Source organism: Oncorhynchus mykiss, chromosome 30, assembly GCF_057628025.1.
Source record: "Oncorhynchus mykiss isolate SJ-2025 chromosome 30, ASM5762802v1, whole genome shotgun sequence".
Classification (NCBI taxonomy): domain Eukaryota; kingdom Metazoa; phylum Chordata; class Actinopteri; order Salmoniformes; family Salmonidae; genus Oncorhynchus; species Oncorhynchus mykiss.
In genome coordinates, this window is record NC_143051.1 from 1,079,999 (window position 1) to 1,106,588 (window position 26,590).

Here is a 26,590-nt window from a genome sequence, read left to right on the forward strand (position 1 = left end):
ATTACCTAGTAATCCCTGTATATAGTAATGTTATTACCTGGTACTCCCTGTATATGACCATGTTATTACCTGGTACTCCCTGTATATAGCCATGTTATTATCTGGTACTCCCTGTATATAGCCATGTTATTACCTGGTACTCTCTGTATATAGCCATGTTATTACCTGGTACTCCCTGTATATAGCCATGTTATTATCTGGTACTCCCTGTATATAGCCATGTTATTACCTGGTACTCCCTGTATATAGTCATATTATTACCTGGTACTCCCTGTATATATCCATGTTATTACCTAGTAATCCCTGTATATAGTAATGTTATTACCTGGTACTCCCTGTATATGACCATGTTATTACCTGGTACTCCCTGTATATAGCCATGTTATTATCTGGTACTCCCTGTATATAGCCATGTTATTACCTGGTACTCTCTGTATATAGCCATGTTATTACCTGGTACTCCCTGTATATAGCCATGTTATTATCTGGTACTCCCTGTATATAGCCATGTTATTACCTGGTACTCCCTGTATATAGTCATATTATTACCTGGTACTCCCTGTATATAACCATGTTATTACCTCCCTGTATATAGCCATGTTATTACCTCCCTGTATATAGCCATGTTATTACCTCCCTGTATATAGCCATGTTATTACCTCCCTGTATATAGCCATGTCATTACCTCCCTGTATATAGCCATGTTATTACCTGGTACTCTCTGTATATAGCCATGTTTATACCTGGTACTGGTACTCCCTGTAAATAGCCATGTTATTACCTGGTACTCCCTGTATATATGTTATATGTTATATGTTATTACCTCCCTGTATATAACCATGTTATTACCTCCCTGTATATAGCCATGTTATTACCTGGTACTCCCTATATATAACCATGTTTATACCCGGTACTGGTACTCCCTATAGCCATGTTATTACCTGGTACTCCCTGTATATAACCATGTTATTACCTGGTACTCCCTGTATATATGTTATATGTTATATGTTATTACCTCCTTGTATATAACCACGTTATTACCTCCCTGTATATAGTCATGTTATTACCTGGTACTTCCTGTATATAGCCATGTTATTACCTGGTACTCTCTGTATATAGCCATGTTATTACCTGGTACTCTCTGTATATAGCCATGTTATTACCCGCTACTCCCTGTATACAGCCATGTTATTACGTAGTAATCCCTGTATATAGTAAAGTTATTACCTCCCTGTACATAGCCATGTTATTACCTCCCTGTATATATAGCCATGTTATTACCTCCCTGTATATAGCCATGTTATTACCTGGTACTCCCTGTATATAACCATGTTATTACCTGGTACTTCCTATATATAACCATGTCATTACCTCCCTGTATATAGCCATGTTATTACCTCCCTGTATGTAGCCATGTTATTATCTGGTACTCCCTGTATATAGCAATGTTATTACCTGGTACTCTCTGTATATAGCCATGTTATTACCTGGTACTCCCTGTATACAGCCATGTTATTACGTAGTAATCCCTGTATATAGTAATGTTATTACCTCCCTGTACATAGCCATGTTATTACCTCCCTGTATATAGCCATGTTATTACGTAGTAATCCCTGTATATAGTAAAGTTCTTACCTCCCTGTACATAGCCATGTTATTACCTCCCTGTATATAGCCATGTTATTACCTTCCTGTATATAGCCATGTTATTACCTGGTACTCCCTGTATATAGCCATGTTATTACCTGGTACTCCCTGTATATAGCCATGTTATTACCTGGTACTCCCTGTATATAGCCATGTTATTACCTGGTACTCCCTGTATATAACCATGTTATTACCTGGTACTCCCTGTATATAACCATGTTATTACCTGATACTCCCTGTATATAGCAATGTTATTACCTGGTACTTCCTGTATATTACCATGTTTTTACCTGGTACTTCCTGTATATAGCCATGTTATTACCTGGTACTCCCTGTATATAGCCATGTTATTACCCGGTACTCCCTGTATGTAGCCATGTTATTACCCGCAACTCTCTGTATACAGCCATGTTATTAATCAATCAATCAATCAAATTTATTTTATATAGCCCTTCGTACATCAGCTGATATCTCAAAGTGCTGTACAGAAACCCAGCCTAAAACCCCAAACAGCAAGCAATGCAGGTGAAGAAGCACGGTGGCTAGGAAAAACTCCCTAGAAAGGCCAAAACCTAGGAAGAAACCTAGAGAGGAACCAGGCTATGTGGGGTGGCCAGTCCTCTTCTGGCTGTGCCGGGTGGAGATTATAACAAAACATGGTCAAGATGTTCAAATGTTCATAAATGACCAGCATGGTCGAATAATAATAAGGCAGAATAGTTGAAACTGGAGCAGCAGCACAGTCAGGTGGACTGGGGACAGCAAGGAGTTATCATGTCAGGTATTCCTGGGGCATGGTCCTAGGGCTCAGGTCCTCCGAGAGAGAGAAAGAAAGAGAGAATTAGAGAGAGCATATGTGGGATGGCCAGTCCTCTTCTGGCTGTGCCGGGTGGAGATTATAACAGAACATGGCCAAGATGTTCAAATGTTCATAAATGATCAGCATGGTCGAATAATAATAAGGCAGAACAGTTGAAACTGGAGCAGCAGCACAGCCAGGTGGACTGGGGACAGCAAGGAGTCATCATGTCAGGTAGTCCTGGGGCATGGTCCTAGGGCTCAGGTCCTCCGAGAGAGAGAAAGAGAGAAGGAGAGAATTAGAGAACGCACACTTAGATTCACACAGGACACCGAATAGGACAGGAGAAGTACTCCAGATATAACAAACTGACCCTAGCCCCCCGACACATAAACTACTGCAGCATAAATACTGGAGGCTGAGACAGGAGGGGTCAGGAGACACTGTGGCCCACTCCGAGGACACCCCCGGACAGGGCCAAACAGGAAGGATATAACCCCACCCACTTTGCCAAAGCACAGCCCCCACACCACTAGAGGGATATCTTCAACCACCAACTTACCATCCTGAGACAAGGCTGAGTATAGCCCACAAAGACCTCCGCCACGGCACAACTTAAGGGGGGGGGGGGGGGGGGCGCCAACCCAGACAGGATGACCACATCAGTGACTCAACCCACTCAGGTGACGCACCTCCTCCAGGGACGGCATGAGAGAGCCCCAGTAAAGCCAGTGACTCAGCCCCTGTAATAGGGTTAGAGGCAGAGAATCCCAGTGGAAAGAGGGGAACCGGCCAGGCAGAGACAGCAAGGGTGGTTCGTTGCTCCAGAGCCTTTCCGTTCACCCTCCCACTCCTGGGCCAGACTACACTCAATCATATGACCCACTGAAGAGATGAGTCTTCAGTAGAGACTTAAAGGTTGAGACCGAGTTTGCGTCTCTGACATGGGTAGGCAGACCGTTCCATAAAAATGGAGCTCTATAGGAGAAAGCCCTGCCTCCAGCTGTTTGCTTAAAAATTCTAGGGACAATTAGGAGGCCTGCGTCTTGTGACCGTAGCGTACGTGTAGGTATGTACGGCAGGACCAAATCAGAGAGATAGATAGGAGCAAGCCCATGTAATGCTTTGTAGGTTAGCAGTAAAACCTTGAAATCAGCCCTTGCTTTGACAGGAAGCCAGTGTAGAGAGGCTAGCACTGGAGTAATATGATCAAATTTTTTGGTTCTAGTCAGGATTCTAGCAGCCGTATTTAGCACTAACTGAAGTTTATTTAGTGCTTTATCCGGGTAGCCGGAAAGTAGAGCATTGCAGTAGTCTAACCTGGAAGTGACAAAAGCATGGATTAATTTTTCTGCATCATTTTTGGACAGAAAGTTCCTGATTTTTGCAATGTTACGTAGATGGAAAAAAGCTGTCCTTGAAATGGTCTTGATATGTTCTTCAAAAGAGAGATCAGGGTCCAGAGTAACGCCGAGGTCCTTCACAGTTTTATTTGAGACGACTGTACAACCATTAAGATTAATTGTCAGATTCAACAGAAGATCTCTTTGTTTCTTGGGACCTAGAACAAGCATCTCTGTTTTGTCCGAGTTTAAAAGTAGAAAGTTTGCAGCCATCCACTTCCTTATGTCTGAAACACATTCTTCTAGCAAGGGCAATTTTGGGGCTTCACCATGTTTAATTGAAATGTACAGCTGTGTGTCATCTGCATAGCAGTGAAAGTTAACATTATGTTTTCGAATAACATCCCCAAGAGGTAAAATATATAGTGAAAACAATAGTGGTCCTAAAACGGAACCTTGAGGAACACCGAAATTTACAGTTGATTTGTCAGAGGACAGACCATTCACAGAGACAAACTGATATCTTTCCGACAGATAAGATCTAAACCAGGCCAGAACTTGTCCGTGTAGACCAATTTGGGTTTCCAATCTCTCCAAAAGAATGTGGTGATCGATGGTATCAAAAGCAGCACTAAGGTCTAGGAGCACGAGGACAGATGCAGAGCCTCGGTCCGATGCCATTAAAATGTCATTTACCACCTTCACAAGTGCCGTCTCAGTGCTATGATGGGGTCTAAAACCAGACTGAAGCATTTCGTATACATTGTTTGTCTTCAGGAAGGCAGTGAGTTGTTGCGCAACAGCCTTTTCTAAAATTTTTGAGAGGAATGGAAGATTCGATATAGGCCGATAGTTTTTTATATTTTCTGGGTCAAGGTTTGGCTTTTTCAAGAGAGGCTTTATTACTGCCACTTTTAGTGAGTTTGGTACACATCCGGTGGATAGAGAGCCGTTTATTATGTTCAACATAGTAGGGCCAAGCACAGGAAGCAGCTCTTTCAGTAGTTTAGTTGGAATAGGGTCCAGTATGCAGCTTGAAGGTTTAGAGGCCATGATTATTTTCATCATTGTGTCAAGAGATATAGTACTAAAACACTTGAGTGTCTCTCTTGATCCTAGGTCCTGGCAGAGTTGTGCAGACTCAGGACAACTGAGCTTTGAAGGAATACGCAGATTTAAGGAAGAGTCCGTAATTTGCTTTCTAATAATCATAATCTTTTCCTCAAAGAAGTTCATGAATTTATCACTGCTAAAGTGAAAGTCATCCTCTCTTGGGGAATGCTGCTTTTTAGTTAGCTTTGCGACAGTATCAAAAAGGAATTTCGGATTGTTCTTATTTTCCTCAATTAAGTTAGAAAAATAGGATGATCGAGCAGCAGTAAGGGCTCTTCGGTACTGCACAGTACTGTCTTTCCAAGCTAGTCGGAAGACTTCCAGTTTGGTATTACCTAGTAATCCCTGTATATAGTCATGCTATTACCTCCATGTATATAGCCATGTTATTACCTCCATGTATATAGCCATGTTATTACCTCCCTGTATATAGCCATGTTATTACCTCCCTGTATATAGCCATGTTATTACCTCCCTGTATATAGCCATGTCATTACCTGGTACTCTCTGTATATAGCCATGTTATACCCGGTACTGGTACTCCCTGTATATAGCCATGTTATTACCTGGTACTCCCTGTATATAACCATGTTATTACCTGGTACTCCCTATATATAACCATGTTATTACCTCCCTGTATATAGCCATGTTATTACCTCCCTGTATATAGTCATGTTATTACCTGGTACTCCCTGTATATAACCATGTTATTATCTGGTACGCCATGTATATAGCCATGTTATTACCTGGTACTCCCTGTATATAGCCATGTTATTACCTGGTACTCCCTGTATATAGCCATGTTATTACCTGGTACTCCCTGTATATAGCCATGTTATTACCTGGTACTCCCTGTATATAGCCATGTTATTACCTGGTACTCCCTGTATATAACCATGTTATTACCTGGTACTCCCTGTATATAACCATGTTATTACCTCCCTATATATAGCCATGTTATTAATTCCCTGTATATAGTCATGTTATTACCTGGTACTCCCTGTATATAACCATGTTATTACCTGGTACTCCCTGTATGTAGCCATGTTATTATCTGGTACTCCCTGTACATAGCCATGTTATTACCTGGTACTCCCTGTATATAACCATGTTGTTACCTGGTACTCCCTGTATATAGTCATATTATTACCTGGTACTCCCTGTATATAACCATGTTATTACCTCCCTGTATATAGCCATGTTATTACCTACCTGTATATAGTCATGTTATTACCTGGTACTCCCTGTATATAGCCATGTTATTACCTGGTACTCCCTGTGTATAACCATGTTATTACCTGGTACTCCCTGTATATAACCATGTTATTACCTCCCTATATATAGCCATGTTATTACCTGGTACTCCCTGTATATAGCCATGTTATTACCTGGTACTCCCTGTATATAGCCATGTTATTACCTGGTACTCCCTGTATATAGCCATGTTATTACCTGGTACTCCCTGTATATAACCATGTTATTACCTGGTACTCCCTGTATATAACCATGTTATTACCTCCCTATATATAGCCATGTTATTAATTCCCTGTATATAGTCATGTTATTACCTGGTACTCCCTGTATATAACCATGTTATTACCTGGTACTCCCTGTATGTAGCCATGTTATTATCTGGTACTCCCTGTACATAGCCATGTTATTACCTGGTACTCCCTGTATATAACCATGTTATTACCTGGTACTCCCTGTATATAGTCATATTATTACCTGGTACTCCCTGTATATAACCATGTTATTACCTCCCTGTATATAGCCATGTTATTACCTACCTGTATATAGTCATGTTATTACCTGGTACTCCCTGTATATAGCCATGTTATTACCTGGTACTCCCTGTGTATAACCATGTTATTACCTGGTACTCCCTGTATATAACCATGTTATTACCTCCCTATATATAGCCATGTTATTACCTCCCTGTATATAGCCATGTTATTACCTGGTACTCCCTGTATATAACCATATAACCTCTTCTTCAAGAATGGATATTCTGTAGTGGTCATTTCCGAGCTTCATTGTGACTGAATGAAATCACTTCTCCTCTCCACTGGGATAAAGCCACATTTAAAATAGGTAATTTCATTCACAGACAGTCTGGTCATACTATATTTCATTTTTTTTACTTAACCTTTATTTAACTAGGCAAGTCAGTTAAGAACAAATTTTTATTTTACAATGACGGCCAAACACTCCCTTAACCCGGACAAAGATGGGCCAATTGTGCGCCGCCCTATTGGACTCCCGATCACGGCCGATTGTGATTCATGTACAGTAGTCAAAGGAATTTCTCCTAATACCAACCAGTCATCACTCTGCATTATCTAAAGCCACATCAGTGGTATAAAATAACATAGACACTTATATACTGTTGCAGAACGTTAATTCAGCCTGCAGGCTATGACTGGAAGCCCATCTATTTTACAATGACAATACCGCCCTCTGCTGATACAGTTTGGATATAACATTGACCCAGTCATACCAAACATTACTATACAGTAGTGGTTTTCATTTAAGGGGCATTATGAGGTGTTTCGTAGTATGTTACTGGAATCTAATTTACAATTGACCAGTTGGTTTAGTTTTGATAGACTGTTAATCAGTCAGTGAATAAATCCGACCAACTGCTTGTGTCATACAGGATAGGTTGGAAAGCCATAGAAGGCTATTCTAATCTGGGGAATGATATTAATTCTATTAAATAATAATAAACTAATCAAATATATTATAATTATAATACAATTTATTCTCTTCTTTAGTAATGCCATGATACCCTACTGGGTTATATTGGACAAATAAATTGACCTTGACAAAATATTGAATTAGAAACCAGATAAGTAGAAGATACTAATGTCAACACTGCTTAGATACTTATCTAATTAGATGATTAACCCGTCTGCATTATTATATGAACGCCTGCAGTACATTATTTATCGTAGAGCATGGAGGTACAGTGCCTTGGGAAAGTATTCGCCCCCCTTGAACTTTGCGACCTTTTGCCACATTTCAGGCTTCAAACATAAAGATATAAAACGGTATTTTTTTGTGAAGAATCAACAACGAGTGGGACACAATCATGAAGTGGAACGACATTTATTGGATATTTCAAACTTTTTTAACAAATCAAAAACTGAAAAATTGGGCGTGCAAAATGATTCAGCCCCCTTAAGTTAATACTTTGTAGCGCCACCTTTTGCTGCGATTACAGCTGTAAGTCGCTTGGGATATGTCTCTATCAGTTTTGCACATCGAGAGACTGACATTTTTTCCCATTCCTTCTTGCAAAACAGCTCGAGCTCAGTGAGGTTGGATGGAGAGCATTTGTGAACAGCAGTTTTCAGTTCGTTCCACAGATTCTCGATTGGATTCAGGTCTGGACTTTGACTTGGCCATTCTAACACCTGGATATGTTTATTTTTGAACCATTCCATTGTAGATTTTGCTTTATGTTTAGGATCATTGTCTTGTTGGAAGACAAATCTCCGTCCCAGTCTCAGGTCTTTTGCAGACTCCATCAGGTTCTTCCAGAATGGTCCTGTATTTGGCTCCATCCATCTTCCCATCAATTTTAACCATCTTCCCTGTCCCTGCTGAAGAAAAGCAGGCCCAAACCATGATGCTGCCACCACCATGTTTGACAGTGGGGATGGTGTGTTCAGAGTGATGAGCTGTGTTGCTTTTACGCCAAACATAACGTTTTGCATTGTTGCCAAAAAGTTCAATTTTGGTTTCATCTGACCAGAGCACCTTCTTCCACATGTTTGGTGTGTCTCCCAGGTGGCTTGTGGCAAACTTTAAACGACACTTTTTATGGATATCTTTAAGAAATGGCTTTCTTCTTGCCACACTTCCATAAATGCCAGATTTGTGCAATATACGACTGATTGTTGTCCTATGGACAGGGTCTCCCACCTCAGCTGTAGATCTCTGCAGTTCATCCAGAGTGATCATGGGCCTCTTGGCTGCATCTCTGATCAGTCTTCTCCTTGTATGAGCTGAAAGTTTAGAGGGACGGCCAGGTCTTGGTAGATTTGCAGTGGTCTGATACTCCTTAAATTTCAATATTATCGCTTGCACAGTGCTCCTTGGGATGTTTAAAGCTTGGGAAATCTTTTTGTATCCAAATCCGGCTTTAAACTTCTTCACAACAGTATCTCGGACCTGCCTGGTGTGTTCCTTGTTCTTCATGATGCTCTCTGCGCTTTTAACGGACCTCTGAGACTATCACAGTGCAGGTGCATTTATACGGAGACTTGATTACACACAGGTGGATTGTATTTATCATCATTAGTAATTTAGGTCAACATTGGATCATTCAGAGATCCTCACTGAACTTCTGGAGAGAGTTTGCTGCACTGAAAGTAAAGGGGCTGAATAATTTTGCACGCTCAGTTTTTGATTGGTTAAAAAAGTTTGAAATATCCAATAAATGTCGTTCCACTTCATGATTGTGTCCCACTTGTTGTTGATTCTTCTCAAAAAAATACAGTTTTATATCTTTATGTTTGAAGCCTGAAATGTGGCAAAAGGTCGCAGAAGTTCAAGGGGGACGAATACTTTCGCAAGGCACTGTATATTGTCTATCTGCCACCCAATCAAATCAAGATAGGGCTCTAGTGAGAGGATTCTAATAGATACAAGGACAACCATGCACACACGGCAGCAGGTAGCCTAGTGGTTAGAGTATTGGGCCGAAAGGTTGCTGGCTCGAATCCCCGAGCTGACAAGGTAAAAGTCTTGGTTCTGCCACTGAACAAGGTGGTCATGGTAAATAAGAATGTGTTCTTTATTTTTTTTCACCTTTATTTAACCAGGTGAACAAGTTCTCATTTACAAATGCAACCTGGCCAAGATAAAGCAAAGCAGTTCGACACGTATAACAACACACATGGAGTAAAACAAACAAAAGTCAATAATACAGTAGAAAAATAAGTCTATATACAATGTGAGCAAATGAGGTGAGATAAGGGAGGTAAAGGCAACAAATAGGTCATGGTGGCAAAGTAAATACAATATAGCAATTAAAACACTGGGATGGTAGATTTGAAGAATGTGAAAAGTAGAAATAAAAATAATAGGTGCAAAGGAGCAAAATAAATAAATAAATACAGTAGGGGAAAGGGTAGTTGTTTTGGCTATTTATAAGATTAACTATGTACATGTGCAGTGATCTGTGAGCTGCTCTGACAGCTGGTGCTTAAAGCTAGTGAGGGAGAAAAGTGTTTCCAGTTTCAGAGATTTTTGTAGTTTGTTCTAGTCAATGGCAGCAGAGAACTGGAAGGAGAGGCGGCCAAAGGAGGAATTGGCTTCGGGGGTGACAAGTGAGATATACCTGCTGGAACGCGTGCTACGGGTAGGTGCTGCTATGGTGACCAGTGAGCAGAGATAAGGCGGGACTTTACCTAGCAGGGTCTTGTAGATGACCTGGAGCCAGTGGGTTTGGCGACGAGTATGAAGCAAGGGCCAGCCAACGAGAGTGTACAGGTCGCAGTGGTGGGTAGTATATGGGGCATTGGTGACATAACGGATGGCACTGTGATAGACTGTATCCAGTTTGTTGAGTAGGGTAAATGACATCGCCGAAGTCGAGGATCGGTAAGATGGTCAATTTTACGAGGGTATGTTTGGCAGCATGGGTGAAGGATGCTTTGTTGCGAAATAGGAAGCCAATTCTAGATTTAACTTTGGATTGGAGATGTTTTATGTGAGTCTGGAAGGAGAGTTAACAGTCTAACCAGACACCTAGGTATTTGTAGTTGTCCACATTTTCCAAGTCAGAACCGTCCAGAGTAGTGATGCTGGACGGGCGGGCAGGTGCAGGCAGAGATCGGTTGAAGAGCATGCATTTAGTTTTACTTGTATTTAAGAGCAGTTGGAGGCCACGGAGAAGGAGAGTTGTATGGCATTGAAGCTCGTCTGGAGGGTTGTTAACACAGTGTCCAAAGAAGGGCCAGAAGTATACAGAATGGTGTTGTCTGCGTAGAGGTGGATCAGAGACTCACCAGCAGCAAGAGCGACATCATTGATGTATACAGAGAAGAGAGTCGGCCCAAGAATTGAACCCTCTGGCACACCCATAGAGACTGCCAGAGGCCCGGACAACAGGCCCTCAGATTTGACACACTGAACTCTGTCGGAGAAGTAGTTGGTGAACCAGACGAGGCAATAATTTGAGAAACCAAGGCTGTTGAGTCTGCCAATGAGGATGTGGTGATTGACAGAGTCGAAAGCCTTGGCCAGGTCAATGAATACGGCTGCTCAGTATTGTTTCTTACCGATGGCGGTTAAGATATCGTTTAGGACCTTGAGAGTGGCTGAGGTGCACCCATGACCAGCTCTGAAACCAGATTGTATAGCGGAGAAGGTGCGGTTGGATTCTAAATGGTCGGTGATCAGGCAGGGTAGGATAGATATGTCTGTAGCAGTTTGTTTCTGAACTGACTTGCCTAGTTTAAAAAATATATATATGTTTTGATCAACCATGATTCATGCTTTCACATTTTATTTGTTGATCATGAGAGTCTAAAGTTTTTCAACCAATCAGCATCATAGTTGTTGAGACGCGGCAGTACAGAAACACCTCGACGTTTTTCTTAACCACATGTGACGTATGTAAGGGTATAAGTAAGACCATATTTCATATTTCCCTCCTCTAAACCCCAGTTGATAGTGCTGTGTGAACGCCAGCGCTTCCTCGCCACTTATTCCTAGAAAAAATATATATCTAAAAAATATATATATTTTTTAAACCTTAACATATATATTTTTTAACCAACTCGTTGAAGCAGGAGTTGATATTCGAACTGAAGTGGAACGACGAGAATGTTACGCTGCGTTTCTCTGGTTACTGTTACCATCTGCAACGGGAAAAGCAAGCAAGGACATGTTGATTTCAAGCTCTATTTTGTCAATTATATAGACATTTTAAACAACATATACGTAACGTACTGGTCGTATTTTAAACGTTTCAAATATTTATCTTCTAAATTGAAACTTCATTAGAACTTGTCAAGCTTGTTAAACTTTGCTAGCCAGCTGGTTTAGATTCAACCCTCGAGTTAGCGTAACCAGACCCTTTTTAAATTACGAACAATTTCGTCTGAAAGGTAACATTTTTTTTGTCGGATTTCGTTACGAAAATGAACCCCGGTGCTCCTACTTACCCCATGGCATCCCTGTATGTCGGTGATCTTCATCAAGATGTGACCGAAGCTCTGCTATACGAAAAATTCAGCCCCGCCGGGGCCATCCTTTCCATCCGGGTCTGCAGGGATATGATCACCCGTCGTTCCCTCGGGTACGCCTATGTCAACTTCCAACAGCCAGCTGATGGTATGTAGCGAACTGTCATGTAAATATTGTATCTATTTTAAAGGTTGTCAAAGCCAGGAAAGATGACACGGCTAGTCTGTTTCTCCTCCATGTGACAGTGAGACAGACATTGTACACGGGCATCGCTGGCTTGGCTAGTCTAGTCACAAACAACTCGCTACCTACACACAGCTGTCTGTATGACTGTTCTACACTCTGATTCCACGTACATTTATCACTAGTCATTGAATCATAATCGAGATGATTAGCTGCCATTCTAGAGACAGGACAATAGTTGGATTGTCCTGTTTGTTTTGGGTGGGGCATCGTGTTTAAACCATATTCCTGGATGGATTTAATATCTGACCAAATGAACTGGCTGTAGTATATATTATAAACCATATCCCTGGATGGATTTAATATCTGACCAAATGAACTGGCTATAGTATAAACCATATCCCTGGATGGATTTAATATCTGACCAAATGAACTGGCTGTAGTATAAACCATATCCCTGGATGGATTTAATATCTGACCAAATGAACTGGCTGTAGTATAAACCATATCCCTGGATGGATTTAATATCTGACCAAATGAACTGGCTATAGTATAAACCATATCCCTGGATGGATTTTAAGGTCATTTTCAGTTAATTTGGTCAGATATTAAATCCATCCAGGGATATGGTTTATACTACAGCCAGTTCATTTGGTCAGATATTAAATCCATCCAGGGATATGGTTTATACTACAGCCAGTTCATTTGGTCAGATATTAAATCCATCCAGGGATATGGTTTATACTACAGCCAGTTCATTTGGTCAGATCTAAACCAGTTATTTGAAGAAATAGGGAAGTAAATCTAGTATGGGGTCGAAATGTAGCTATCACTGGAGTGGGGGGGCTTATCACTGGAGTGGGGGCTATCACAGGAGGCATAATGTGTTAATATAATTCCTCTTCTCAGCTGAGAGGGCTCTAGACACCATGAACTTTGACGTGATCAAGGGTCGTCCTGTCCGCATCATGTGGTCTCAGCGTGACCCATCCCTGAGGAAGAGCGGGGTGGGCAACATCTTCATCAAGAACCTAGACAAATCTATTGACAACAAGGCCCTCTACGACACCTTTTCTGCCTTCGGCAACATCCTGTCCTGCAAGGTAATAACTCACACAACCTTTCAGCCCCAAGGAGGGTGTTGTATTGGTTAGAAATGTGTTGCATGATGGGATAGTTTTTATCCTCAAGTTGACCTTAATTGTATTGCATATCTAAAACTCGTGCCAACCCTCCTTTCTCCAAGGTGGTTTGTGATGAGAATGGCTCAAAGGGGTATGGCTTTGTGCATTTTGAGACCCAGGAGGCGGCTGAAAGAGCCATTGAGAAAATGAACGGCATGCTGCTCAATGACAGGAAAGTGTAAGTGTGATCAGTAAAGGTTTCTTCTGTCGTGGCTCTTTAATGGTACTAATACAATTGTTTTAATAATAGTGTGGTTGTTTGTTTTTTACAACTTGCGTCTCTGACTGTGAACTTGGTTTCTTGCTGCAATGCCACAGTTCTACCTGGAAGTGTACATTCTGGTAACGAGGTTGTGTCGTACAGGGTTTCCCACACTCGGTCCTGGGGCCCCTGTTTGGTGCACGTTTTGTTTTTTGCCTGATGATGAGATGGTTATTTGAATCATCTGTGTAGTGCTAGGGCAAAAAATGAAACGTGCACCCGGGTGGGGGGGTGGGGGGATAGGACACGACTCAGTAACCAGCTCGTAGCCTACAGCTATGTGACTTGGTTGTAAACGTGTTTCTACGCCTGCATTGCTTGCTGTTTGTGGGTTTAGGCTGGGTTTCTGTACAGCACTTTGAGATATCAGCTGATGTAAGAAGGGCTTATAAATCAATTTGATTTGACAGAGTTTGGGAAAGGGGGGAGGGGTGGTAGGACAGTGTTTGGGAAGTAGGTGGGGGGGGGGGGTTAGGACAGAGTTTGGGAAAGCCTTGTGTAGTAGGCTACGGGGAGCAGGTCTGGACATTTTGGTGAGGGTTTTGTCTGCCAGCTCCAACTAGTTTTTCTATCGCAGGTTTGTGGGACGATTCAAATCTCGCAAAGAACGTGAGGCTGAGCTTGGTGCCCGGGCCAAAGAGTTCACCAACGTTTACATCAAGAACTTTGGTGAAGATATGGATGATGAGAAACTGAGGGAGATCTTCAGCAAGTATGCCGAGTATGGTATGGTTATTACTTTCCACCCACACTCAGAAACCAAGTCACATAGCTGTAGGCCACGAGCTGGTTACTGGGTCGTGTCTCTAACATCTAGGCAGTGCCAGGAGTATCTGAACTGTCTCCTGTAACATCTAGGCAGTGCCATGAGCATTTGAACTGTTTCCTCTAGAGGTCGACCGATTAATCGGAATGGCCGATTTAATTAGGGCCGATTTCAAGTTTTCATAACAATCGGAAATGTGTATTTTTGGGCGCCGATTTCCATTTATTTAAAAAAAGAAAATTATACCTTTTATTTAACTAGGCAAGTCAGTTAAGAACACATTCTTATTTTCAATGACGGCCTAGAAACTGTGGGTTAACTGCCTTGTTCAGGGGCAGAATGACACATTTTCACCTTGTCAGCCTAGGGGTTCCAATCTTGCAACCGCACAGTTAACTAGTCCAACGCTCTAACCATTGCACTCCACGAGTAGCCTGCCTGTTAAGCGAACGCAGTAGAAGCCAAGGTAAATTGCTAGCTAGCATTAAACTTATCTTATAAAAAAACAATCAATCATAATCACTAGTTAGTTATAACTACTAATCCAGTTTAGCAGGCAATATTAACCAGGTGAAATGGTCATTTCTCTTGCGTTCATTGCACGCAGAGTCAGGGTATATGCAACAGTTTGGGCCGCCTGGCTCATTGCAAACTAATTTGCCAGAATTTTACGTAATTATGACGTAACATTGAAGGTTGTGCAATGTAACAAGAATATTTAGACTTAGGGATGCAAACCCGTTAGATAAAATACCGAACGGTTCCGTATTTCACTGAAATAATAAACGTTTTGTTTTCGAAATGATAGTTTCCGGATTCGATCATATTAATGACCAAAGGCTCGTATTTCTGTGTGTTATAATGTTATAATTAAGTCTGATTTGATAGAGCAGTCTGACTGAGCAGCACCAGGCCCGTAATCATTCATTCAAACATCACTTTCGTGCGTTTTGCCAGCAGCTCTTCGCAAGCGCAGCGCTGTTTATGACTTCAAGCCTATCAGCCTAATGGCTGGTGTAACCAATGTGAAATGGCTAGCTAGTTAGCTGGGTGTGCGCTAATACTGTTTCAAACATCACTCGCTTTTATATTTGGAGTAGTTATTCCCCTTGCGCTGCAAGGGCTGTGGCTTTTGTGGAGCGATGGGTAACGATGCTTCGAGTGTGGCTGTTGTCGATGTGTTCCTGGTTCGAGCCCAGGTAGGGGCGAGGAGAGGGACTGAAGCTATACTATAGTGCCTATAAAAACATCCAATAGTCAAAGGTATATGAAATACAAATGGTATAGAGAGAAATAGTCCTATAAATACTATATTAACTACAACCTAAAACCTATTACCTTGGAATATTGAAGACTCATGTTAAAAGGAACCAACAACTTTCATATGTTCTCATGTTCTGATCAAGGAACTGAAACGTTAGCTTTTTTACATGGCACACATTTTTACATGGCACACATTACTTTCTTCTCAACACTTTGTTTTTGCATTATTTAAACCAAATTGAACATGTTTAATTTTTTATTTGAGGCTAATTTATATTAAGTTAAAATAAGTGTTACTTCATTATTGTTGTAATTGTCATTGTTACAAATAAATACATTTTTTAAAATTGGCCGATCAATCGGTATCGGCTTTTTTGGTCCTCCAATAATCAGTATCGGCGTTGAAAAATCATAATCTGTCGACCTCTAGTCTCTAACATCTAGGCAGTGCCATGAGTATCTGAACTGTCTCCTGTAACATCTAGGCAGTGCCATGAGTATCTGAACTGGCTCCTGTAACATCTAGGCAGTGCCATGAGTATCTGAACTGTCTCCTGTAACATCTAGGCAGTGCCATGAGTATCTGAACTGGCTCCTCTATCATCTAGGCAGTGCCATGAGTATCTGAACTGTCTCATCTAACATCTAGGCAGTGCCATGAGTATCTGAACTGTCTGCTGTAACATCTAGGCAGTGCCATGAGTATCTGAACTGTCTCATCTAACATCTAGGCAGTGCCATGAGTATCTGAACTGTCTCCTCTAACATCTAGGCAGTGCCATGAGTATCTGAACTGTCTCCTCTAACATCTAGGCAGTGCCATGAGTATCTGAACTGGCTCCTGTAACATGTAGGCAGTGCCATGAGTATCTGAACTGGCTCCTCTATCATCTAGGCAGTGCCATGAGTATCTGAACTGGCTCCTCTATCATCTAGGCAGTGCCATGAGTATCTGAACTGTCTCATCTAACATCTAGGCAGTGCCATGAGTATCTGAACTGTCTGCTGTAACATCTAGGCAGTGCCATGAGTATCTGAACTGGCTCCTCTATCATCTAGGCAGTGCCATGAGTATCTGAACTGGCTCCTCTAACATCTAGGCAGTGCCATGAGTATCTGAACTGTCTCATCTAACATCTAGGCAGTGCCATGAGTATCTGAACTGTCTCCTCTAACATCTAGGCAGTGCCATGAGTATCTGAACTGGCTCCTGTAACATGTAGGCAGTGCCATGAGTATCTGAACTGTCTCATCTAACATCTATGCAGTGCCATGAGTATCTGAACTGTCTCCTCTAACATCTAGGCAGTGCCATGAGTATCTGAACTGGCTCCTCTATCATCTAGGCAGTGCCATGAGTATCTGAACTGGCTCCTCTATCATCTAGGCAGTGCCATGAGTATCTGAACTGGCTCCTCTATCATCTAGGCAGTGCCATGAGTATCTGAACTGTCTCCTGTAACATCTAGGCAGTGCCATGAGTATCTGAACGGTCTCATCTAACATCTAGGCAGTGCCATGAGTATCTGAACTGTCTCCTCTAACATCTAGGCAGTGCCATGAGTATCTGAACTGGCTTCTCTATCTAGGCAGTGCCATGAGTATCTGAAATGTCTCTTGTAACATCTAGGCAGTGCCATGAGTATCTGAACTGGCTCCTGTAACATGTAGGCAGTGCCATGAGTATCTGAACTGTCTCCTCTATCATCTAGGCAGTGCCATGAGTATCCGCGTCATGACTGATGACAGTGGCAAATCCAGAGGCTTTGGCTTTGTGAGCTTCGAGAGGCACGAGGACGCCCAAAAGGTGAGCTTAATGTGTTTGAAATGGTTGGTGGCGTTTCATACGGAGGGTCTCAATCAAGGATGGGAAGGCTGATGGCCATATTGTAAAAGAGGATGTCTGTTCCAGGCTGTTGATGAGATGAATGGGAAGGAGCTGAATGGAAAGCTCATCTACGTGGGCCGCGCCCAGAAGAAGGTGGAGCGTCAGACGGAGCTGAAACGCAAGTTTGAACAGATGAAACAGGATCGCATGACGCGCTACCAGGTCACAGTGAATCAGCACTTTGTGATGTTGTGCAGTTTTTGTTGCAGCATTGTCAAATTCCATGTTTTCTCTACAATGGACTGTACTGGCCAAAATGGCTGCCACAGTGCGTAATTCATGAGCCCCACATCCCTCTGGCATGATTGCTGGGGATAAATGTGTTCTACAGACAATTACCAGTTCATCGACGGTTAATATCTGGTCTATCAATGCAAGGTCAGAATCAAAAGGAATGTTGAATAGTATTGTTTTGTAAAAGTATGTTCTACATGTCTTCTCCAGGGTGTCAATCTCTACGTGAAGAATCTTGACGATGGAATTGATGACGAGCGCTTGCGTAAAGAATTCTCCCCATTCGGCACCATCACCAGTGCCAAGGTAAGGACCAACCTCCTGGCTGTTGGTGTGTTAAAGAGAACCAACCTCCTGGCTGTTGACGTGTTAAAGAGAACCAACCTCCTGGCTGTTGGCGTGTTAAAGAGAACCAACCTATTGGCTGTTGGCGTGTTAAAGAGAACCAACCTATTGGCTGTTGGCATGTTAAAGAGAACCAACCTCCTGGCTGTTGGCGTGTTAAAGAGAACCAACCTCCTGGCTGTTGGCGTGTTAGAGAACCAGCCTATTGGCTGTTGGCGTGTTAAAGAGAACCAGCCTATTAGCTGTTGACGTGTTAAAGAGAACCAGCCTATTGGCGTGTTGAAGAGAACCAGCCTATTGGCTGTTGGCGTGTTGAAGAGAACCAGCCTATTGGCTGTTGGCGTGTTGAAGAGAACCAGCCTATTGGCTGTTGGCGTGTTGAAGAGAACCAGCCTATTGGCTGTTGGCGTGTTGAAGAGAACCAGCCTATTGGCTGTTGGCGTGTTGAAGAGAACCAACCTCCTGGCTGTTGGCGTGTTAAAGAGAACCAACCTCCTGGCTGTTGACGTTTTAAAGAGAACCAGCCTATTGGCTGTTGACGTGTTAAAGAAAACCAGCCTATTTTTTTATTTTTTATTTCACCTTTATTTAACCAGGTAGGCTAGTTGAGAACAAGTTCTCATTTGCAACTGCGACCTGGCCAAGATAAAGCATAGCAGTGTGAACAGACAACACAGAGTTACACATGGAGTAAACAATAAACAAGTCAGTAACACAGAAAAAAAGGGGAGTCTATATACATTGTGTGCAAAAGGCATGAGGAGGTAGGCAAATAATTAAAATTTTGCAGATTAACACTGGAGTGATAAATGATCAGATGGTCATGTACAGGTTGGTGTGCAAAAGAGCAGAAAAGTAAATAAATAAAAACAGTATGGGGATGAGGTAGGTAAAAATGGGTGGGCTGTTAACTGATAAGACTATGTACAGCTGCAGCGCTCGGTTAGCTGCTCAGATAGCAGATGTTTGAAGTTGGTGAGGGAGATAAAAGTCTCCAACTTCAGCGATTTTTGCAATTCGTTCCAGTCACAGGCAGCAGAGAACTGGAACGAAAGGCGGCCAAATTAGGTGTTGGCTTTAGGGATGATCAGTGAGATACACCTGCTGGAGCGCGTGCTACGGATGGGTGCTGCCATCGTGACCAGTGAACTGAGATAAGGCGGAGCTTTACCTAGCATGGACTTGTAGATGACCTGGAGCTGGATGTCTGGCGACGAATATGTAGCGAGGGCCAGCCGACTAGAGCATAGAAGTCGCAGTGGTGGGTGGTATAAAGGTGCTTTAGTGACAAAACGGATGGCACTGTGATAAACTGCATCCAGTTTGCTGAGTAGAGTGTTGGAAGCAATTTTGTAGATGACATCGCCGAAGTCGAGGATCGGTAGGATAGTCAATTTTACTAGGGTAAGTTTGGCGGTGTGAGTGAAGGAGGCTTTGTTGCGGAATAGAAAGCCGACTCTTGATTTGATTTTCGATTGGAGATGTTTGATATGAGTCTGGAAGGAGAGTTTGCAGTCTAGCCAGACACCTAGGTACTTATAGATGTCCACATATTCAAGGTCGGAACCATCCAGGGTGGTGATGCTGGTCAGGCGTGCGGGTGCAGGCAGCGAACGGTTGAAAAGCATGCATTTGGTTTTACTAGCGTTTAAGAGCAGTTGGAGGCCACGGAAGGAGTGTTGTATGGCATTGAAGCTCGTTTGGAGGTTAGATAGCACAGTGTCCAAGGACGGGCCGGAAGTATATAGAATGGTGTCGTCTGCGTAGAGGTGGATCAGGGAATCGCCCGCAGCAAGAGCAATATCATTGATATATACAGAGAAAAGAGTCGGCCCGAGGATTGAACCCTGTGGCACCCCCATAGACTGCCAGAGGACCGGACAGCATGCCCTCCGATTTGACACACTGAACTCTGTCTGCAAAGTAATTGGTGAACCAGGCAAGGCAGTCATCTGAAAAACCGGGGCTACTGAGTCTGCCGATGAGAATATGGTGATTGACAGAGTCGAAAGCCTTGGCGAGGTCGATGAAGATGGCTGCACAGTACTGTCTTTTATCGATGGCGGGTATGATATCGTTTAGTACCTTGAGCGTGGCTGAGGTGCACCCGTGACCGGCTCGGAAACCAGATTGCACAGCAGCGAAGGTACGGTGGGATTCGAGATGGTCAGTGACCTGTTTGTTGACTTGGCTTTCGAAGACCTTAGATAGGCAGGGCAGGATGGATATAGGTCTGTGACAGTTTGGGTCCAGGGTGTCTCCCCCTTTGAAGAGGGGGATGACTGCGGCAGCTTTCCAATCCTTGGGGATCTCAGACGATATGAAAGAGGGGTTGAACAGGCTGGTAATAGGGGTTGCGACAATGGCGGCGGATAGTTTCAGAAATAGAGGGTCCAGATTGTCAAGCCCAGCTGATTTGTACGGGTCCAGGTTTTGCAGCTCTTTCAGAACATCTGCTATCTGGATTTGGGTAAAGGAGAACCTGGAGAGGCTTGAGCGAGTAGCTGCGGGGGGGGCGGAGCTGTTGGCCGAGGTTGGAGTAGCCAGGTGGAAGGCATGGCCAGCCGTTGAGAAATGCTTGTTGAAGTTTTCGATAATCATGGATTTATCGGTGGTGACCGTGTTACCTAGCCTCAGTGCAGTGGGCAGCTGGGAGGTGGTGCTCTTTTTCTCCATGGACTTCAGTGTCCCATAACTTTTTGGAGTTGGAGCTACAGGATGCAAACTTCTGTCTGAAGAAGCTGGCCTTAGCTTTCCTGACTGACTGCGTGTATTGGTTCCTGACTTCCCTGAACAGTTGCATATCGCGGGGACTATTCGATGCTATTGCAGTCCGCCACAGGATGTTTTTGTGCTGGTCGAGGGCAGTCAGGTCTGGAGTGAACCAAGGGCTATATCTGTTCTTAGTTCTGCATTTTTTGAACAGAGCATACTTATCTAAAATGGTTAAGAAGTTACTTTAAAAAAATGACCAGGCATCCTTAACTGACGGGATGAGGTCAATGTCCTTCCAGGATACCCGGGCCAGGGTGAGTAAAACAAACTTAGGGAGGAGGCTTCTGATGTTGATATGCATGAAACCAAGGCTTTTTCGATCACAGAAGTCAACAAATGAGGGTGCCTGGGGACATGCAGGGCCTGGGTTTACCTCCACATCACCCGCGGAACAGAGGAGGAGTAGAATGAGGGTGCGGCTAAAGGCTATCAAAACTGGTCGCCTAGAGCGTTGGGGACAGAGAATAAAAGGAGCAGATTTCTGGGCATGGTAGAATATATTCAGGACATAATGCGCAGACGGGTATGGTGGGGTGCGGGTACAGCGGAGGTAAGCCCAGGCACTGGGTGATGATGAGAGAGGTTGTATCACTGGACATGCTGGTTGTAATGGGTGAGGTCACCGCATGTGTGGAAGGTGGGACAAAGGCGGTATCAGGGGTATGAAGAGTGGAACTAGGGGCTCCATTGTGAACTAAAACAATAACTAACCTGAACAACATTATACAAGGCATATTGACATTTGAGAGAGACATACAGTAATCACAGGTGTTGAATTGGGAGAGCTAGCTAAAACAGTAGGTGAGACATCAACCGCTAATCAGCTAGCACAACAACAGCAGGTAAAATGGCGTTGACTAGGCAGGGAGGGTCGGATTAACTACACACAGAGCCTGAGTGCGGCTGGGGCCGACAGATAAAACATAAACAAGCAGAATGGAGTACCGTGATTAATGGACAGTCCAGCATGCATCAGCTATGTAGCCAAGTGATCAGTGTCCAGGGGGCAGCGGTGGATGGGGCAGGGAAGCTGGACTGGCGAATATTATCCAGGTTAAAAAACTGGCTGGCTGTGCAGAAGGTAAAAGGTAAAAGCCGCTAGCAGTGGCTAACAATGACTAAATAGCTTGTAGCTAGTTAGCTGGTTGACGTGTTAAAGAGAACCAACCTCCTGGCTGTTGACGTGTTAAAGAGAACCAGCCTATTGGCTGTTGGCGCGTTAAAGAGAACCAGCCTATTGGCTGTTGGCGTGTTGAAGAGAACCAACCTCCTGGCTGTTGACGTGTTAAAGAGAACCAGCCTATTGGCTGTTGGCGTGTTAGAGAACCAGCCTATTGGCTGTTGGCGTGTTGAAGAGAACCAACCTCCTGGCTGTTGGCATGTTGAAGAGAACCAACCTCCTGGCTGTTGGCGTGTTAAACAGAACCAGCCTATTGGCTGTTGACACATGTTAAAGAGAACTGCTTTGTTCTGTTCAGCTGTGTGCTAAGAACCGTTTCCTCCCCCCTCTCCTCCATTAGGTGATGATGGAGGGTGGTCGCAGCAAGGGCTTCGGCTTTGTGTGCTTCTCCTCCCCGGAGGAGGCCACCAAGGCCGTGACGGAGATGAACGGGCGCATCGTGGCCACCAAGCCGCTGTACGTGGCGCTGGCTCAGAGGAAAGAGGAGCGTCAGGCTCACCTCACCAACCAGTACATGCAGAGGATGGCCACCGTCCGGCCCGTACCCAACCCAGTCCTCAACCCCTACCAGCCTGCCCCTCCTTCTGGGTACTTCATGGCTGCCATCCCACAGGTCACCACTTGGTCAATTCAGTTCATGTCAATCAAACAATCACATTTATGTCAATCAATCGATCTAGCCATTGATATTCATGGTGTTCACAGGATCACAGTTCAGTCCATGGACAAAGTGGAAGTGTGTCAGACTGGATGCTGTTGTATGTAGATAATACCTGCACTGTGTTCTCCATCCCTATAGGCTCATAACAGAGCTGCTTACTACCCTGCCAACCAGATAGCCCAGCTGAGACCCAGCCCTCGCTGGGCCACCCAGGGTGTGAGACCTCAACGTGAGTAGTACGTCCTCATAACCTCTACTACTTTACGATATGACCACTGACTTCTGCAATCATAGTTTAGTGTTAAAAGTATTCCTAAATGACATTGTTGGGACTTCAGACTTCCAGAACATGCCAGGCTCCATACGTCCTTCCACACCCAGACAGCCCAGCTTCAGCCCTATGAGGCCAACCAACCAGGTGCCTCGCATGATGTCCACGCGAAGCGTGGGTGAGTAACCTGGAGAGATACTCATTTGTGCCCCTGTCTTTGTAATATGTAGTAGTGCTTCTGCATTATGTACATGCTAATGCAGGATTTATATTGGATTTAGGTGCTTTATGACGTTACATTTGAAATAACGTCAAAATGATCTCTTCTTGCCCCTCTGCAGGCCCCCAGACCATGGGGCCCCGCGCCCCTTCGGCCCCAGTGGGTGGAGCCCCGGTGCGTGGCGTGCCTCAGTATAAGTACGCCACCGGAGTCCGCAACCCACAGAACCACGTTAACTCACAGCCCCAAGTCACTATGCAGCAGGTATGCCTCCTCTCTCCTATCAAATGTCAACTGAAGGCAGTATTAGAAAATAATGTGCCATTTATCAGATATTTTTATCCAAAGTTACTTACATATGTGCATACATTTTGTTTATGGGTGGTCCCGGGATTCGAACCCACTACAAGCACCATGCTCTACCAACTCCGTTAAGGGACCGCGTGGCTTTACAGGGGACCACAAAAATATGATCTACCGTGTCAATATTACCTTGGTGTGTTCTCTCTAACCCTGTGTCTGTGTAGCCTGCTGTCCATGTGCAGGGCCAGGACCCTCTGACTGCCTCCATGCTGGCCGCTGCACCACCTCAGGAACAGAAGCAGATGTTGGGTGAGAGTAAACTCAACCCCAGACTGAACACCAAGCATTCATATCAACACCACTGTTTCCACGGTCATGGGGCCTCAACAATGACGTGCTGAAACATAGTTGTCACTTTATGTAGCATGGTGTTGTAGCAAACGACTTTCATGACATGTTTATTTAACTAGGCAAGTCCAATTAGGAACAAAGTTTTATTTACAATGACGGCCTACCGGGGAACAGTGGGCTAACTGCCTTGTTCAGGGGCAGAACCATTTTTACCTTGTTAGGTCAGGGATTCGATCCAGCAACCTTTCGGTTACTGTCCCAACGCTCTAACCACTAGGCTACCTGCCACCCCTACATGCACCAGAAACAGGGTACGCTTTGTGACTTTCCAGAGAAATATCAGCAAGCTAGGCTAGCTATTACTCAGTGGTAGAAAAAGTACCCAATTGTCATACTTGAGTATAAAAGTAAAGATACCTTAATAGAAAATGACTCAAGTAAAAGTGAGTCACCCAGGAAAATCTGACTTCAGTAAAATTATCTAAAGGAAATGTAATTGCTCAAATATACTTTATCAAAAGTAAAAGTATAAATCATTTAAAATTCCTTATATTAAGCAAACCAGACGGCACCATTTAGTTTTTTTATACATTGCCAGGGCACGCTCCAACACTCAGACGTCATTTAGAAACGAAATATCTGTTTAGTGAGTCCGCTAGATCAGAGGCAGTAGAGATGACCAGGGATCCCTACTGGGGGACAGATGTTCTCTGTTTAGTGAGTCTGTCAGATCAGAGGCAGTAGGGATGACCAGGCATGTTCTCTGTTTAGTGAGTCCGCTAGATCAGAGGCAGTAGGGATGACCAGGGATGTTCTCTGTTTAGTGAGTCCTCCAGATCAGAGGCAGTAGGGATGACCAGGGATGTTCTCTGTTTAGTGAGTCTGTCAGATCAGAGGCAGTAGAGATGACCAGGGATCCCTACTGGGGGACAGATGTTCTCTGTTTAGTGAGTCTGTCAGATCAGAGGCAGTAGGGATGACCAGGGATGTTCTCTGTTTAGTGAGTCCTCCAGATCAGAAGCAGTAGGGATGACCAGGGATGTTCTCTTAGGTGTGTGAATTAGACCATTTTCCTGTCCTGCTAAGCATTCAAAATGTACTTTTGAGTGTCATGGAAAAAGTATGGAGTAAAAAGTACATACTTTACTACATTCATAAAGAAAGTTAAAAGTTGTCAAAAATATAAATAGTAAAGTACAGATACCTCAACTACTTCAGTACTTACAAGTATTTTTACTTAACAACTTTACACCACTGCTATTACTGCAGAAAACACAGAATGTCAGCGCACTGTTCTCTTATTGGCTAACGGAATCCGTCTCGTCGCAAGTCTTTCACTAAGATTTGACATGCAGACATTTTAAAGCCGTTCAGATCAAGCAAACTGCGTTATAAAATTGCATAAAATTGGGCTTAACATCCATTCAACCCACCACACTGTCAATCTTCCCTCCTGTTTCTGAGCCAGGACACTAAAACCCTGTTTGTCCCCAGGTGAGCGCTTGTTCCCGTGCATCCAGAACATGCACCCCAGCCTGGCTGGGAAGATCACTGGCATGCTGCTAGAGATAGACAACTCTGAACTGCTTCACATGCTGGAGTCTCCCGAGTCTCTCCGCTCTAAGGTCAGTTCTGCTCCCTGACCAGAATGTGTCATCAGGAGAAATTCCTTGAAGCCAGGCGAGCCCAAGTAGTCAGAGCATTTGAGGAAACTGTGTAACCCTCTGACGGATTTTAAATGTTGTAGTGTACAGATGAGTTTGTAGCTGTGGTAATAGGTGATGCTGTTATTAACCTGGTTGATGTTGCTGGTAGGTGGATGAGGCTGTGGCTGTGCTGCAGGCCCACCAGGCCAAGGAATTAGTCCAGAAGACTGTCCCCAACTCTGCTGGTGGTCCGAGTGTCTGAGCCCAGGTAGGCCGGGTGTCTGAGCCCAGGTAGGCCGGGTGTCTGAGCCCAGGTAGGCCGGGTGTCTGAGCCCAGGTAGGCCTGTTTCAGGTCTAGCATTACACTCAGCATTATACATTGGTCATCTGATGCTCAGATACTTGTTGTATACCTACGATCATGACTGAATGCTTTTTCTGTCTTCACAGGGATGGGGAACCTTGGAACTTCATCTTTTAAAAAATGATAATTCTGATGAAACTTTGGAAAAAGTTAACACCAAAACAATGCAAAAAGAGAACCTGTTCTAAAAAGGCAAGTCTTCTTTCAGCCAGGCCTAGAGAAGAGCACACTGGCTTTAGAAAAAGTTTCAAAATAAACATTTAAAGTGTTTTAGAAGAGAATTCCATATGATGGAATGAGGGCTTCCAGAAAGTGTTCCCTTCTGGTGTTTTATTCCTTTTAGATGTATCAATGTTTGGGGTGTACGTGGCCAGGATGTTGAATAACCAGCGTTGTGAAATGTACCTTTACCTTTGTTTGCTTGAATTAAACTTCTTAAAGGATTGGATGTTGTCATATTGGTTGAAGTTATAAACAATCTAAATAAAGTCACACACTCCGTGTGTAATCTTCCAGCAATGTAATGGGTATTTACCAATGTGTAAATACAGTAAATAGTGCATTTTATTAAGGGAACAATGTTCATCTG

General features: G+C 43.6%; 1 protein-coding gene and 1 non-coding gene across 6 annotated transcripts; both read left to right on the forward strand.

Annotated features, from left to right (window-relative positions):
* The first annotated feature begins 11,320 nt into the window (after positions 1-11,320).
* On the forward strand, positions 11,321-26,445 carry pabpc1b (poly A binding protein, cytoplasmic 1 b). 5 transcript variants are annotated; one of them, XR_005041329.2, is made up of 15 exons: positions 11,321-12,252; positions 13,198-13,391; positions 13,535-13,650; positions 14,312-14,460; positions 17,476-17,570; positions 17,676-17,813; positions 18,096-18,191; positions 22,526-22,798; positions 22,985-23,075; positions 23,185-23,295; positions 23,459-23,601; positions 23,865-23,949; positions 25,486-25,616; positions 25,807-25,974; positions 26,088-26,445. XR_005041329.2 is itself a non-coding variant. In XM_036971329.2 (15 exons), the coding sequence occupies exons 1-14, from the start codon at positions 12,060-12,062 to the stop codon at positions 25,897-25,899; spliced, it is 1,908 nt and encodes a 635-aa protein (XP_036827224.1). In that variant the 5' UTR covers positions 11,321-12,059; the 3' UTR covers positions 25,900-25,905; positions 26,088-26,445. The 5 variants fall into 5 exon arrangements, 4 of the variants coding, with proteins under 4 accessions (XP_036827224.1, XP_090084634.1, XP_036827226.1 ...); XM_036971329.2 differs by having other exon boundaries at positions 25,807-25,905; XM_036971331.2 differs by having other exon boundaries at positions 11,570-12,217; positions 25,807-25,905.
* LOC118946552 (small nucleolar RNA SNORA5) lies at positions 17,856-17,988 on the forward strand. The gene has a single exon (XR_005041423.1). It is a non-coding gene; the product is annotated as a small nucleolar RNA SNORA5 (small nucleolar RNA).
* Positions 26,446-26,590: the final 145 nt, after the last annotated feature.

Bases quoted from the DNA above. Each gene is read 5' to 3' on its own strand.
- pabpc1b (XM_036971329.2), top strand. From the start codon at position 12,060: ATGAACCCCGGTGCTCCTACTTACCCCATGGCATCCCTGTATGTCGGT. The intron at 13,651-14,311 runs GTAAGTGTGATC...TTTCTATCGCAG, and splicing joins CTGCTCAATGACAGGAAAGT to GTTTGTGGGACGATTCAAAT. The intron at 18,192-22,525 runs GTAAGGACCAAC...CTCCTCCATTAG, and splicing joins GCACCATCACCAGTGCCAAG to GTGATGATGGAGGGTGGTCG.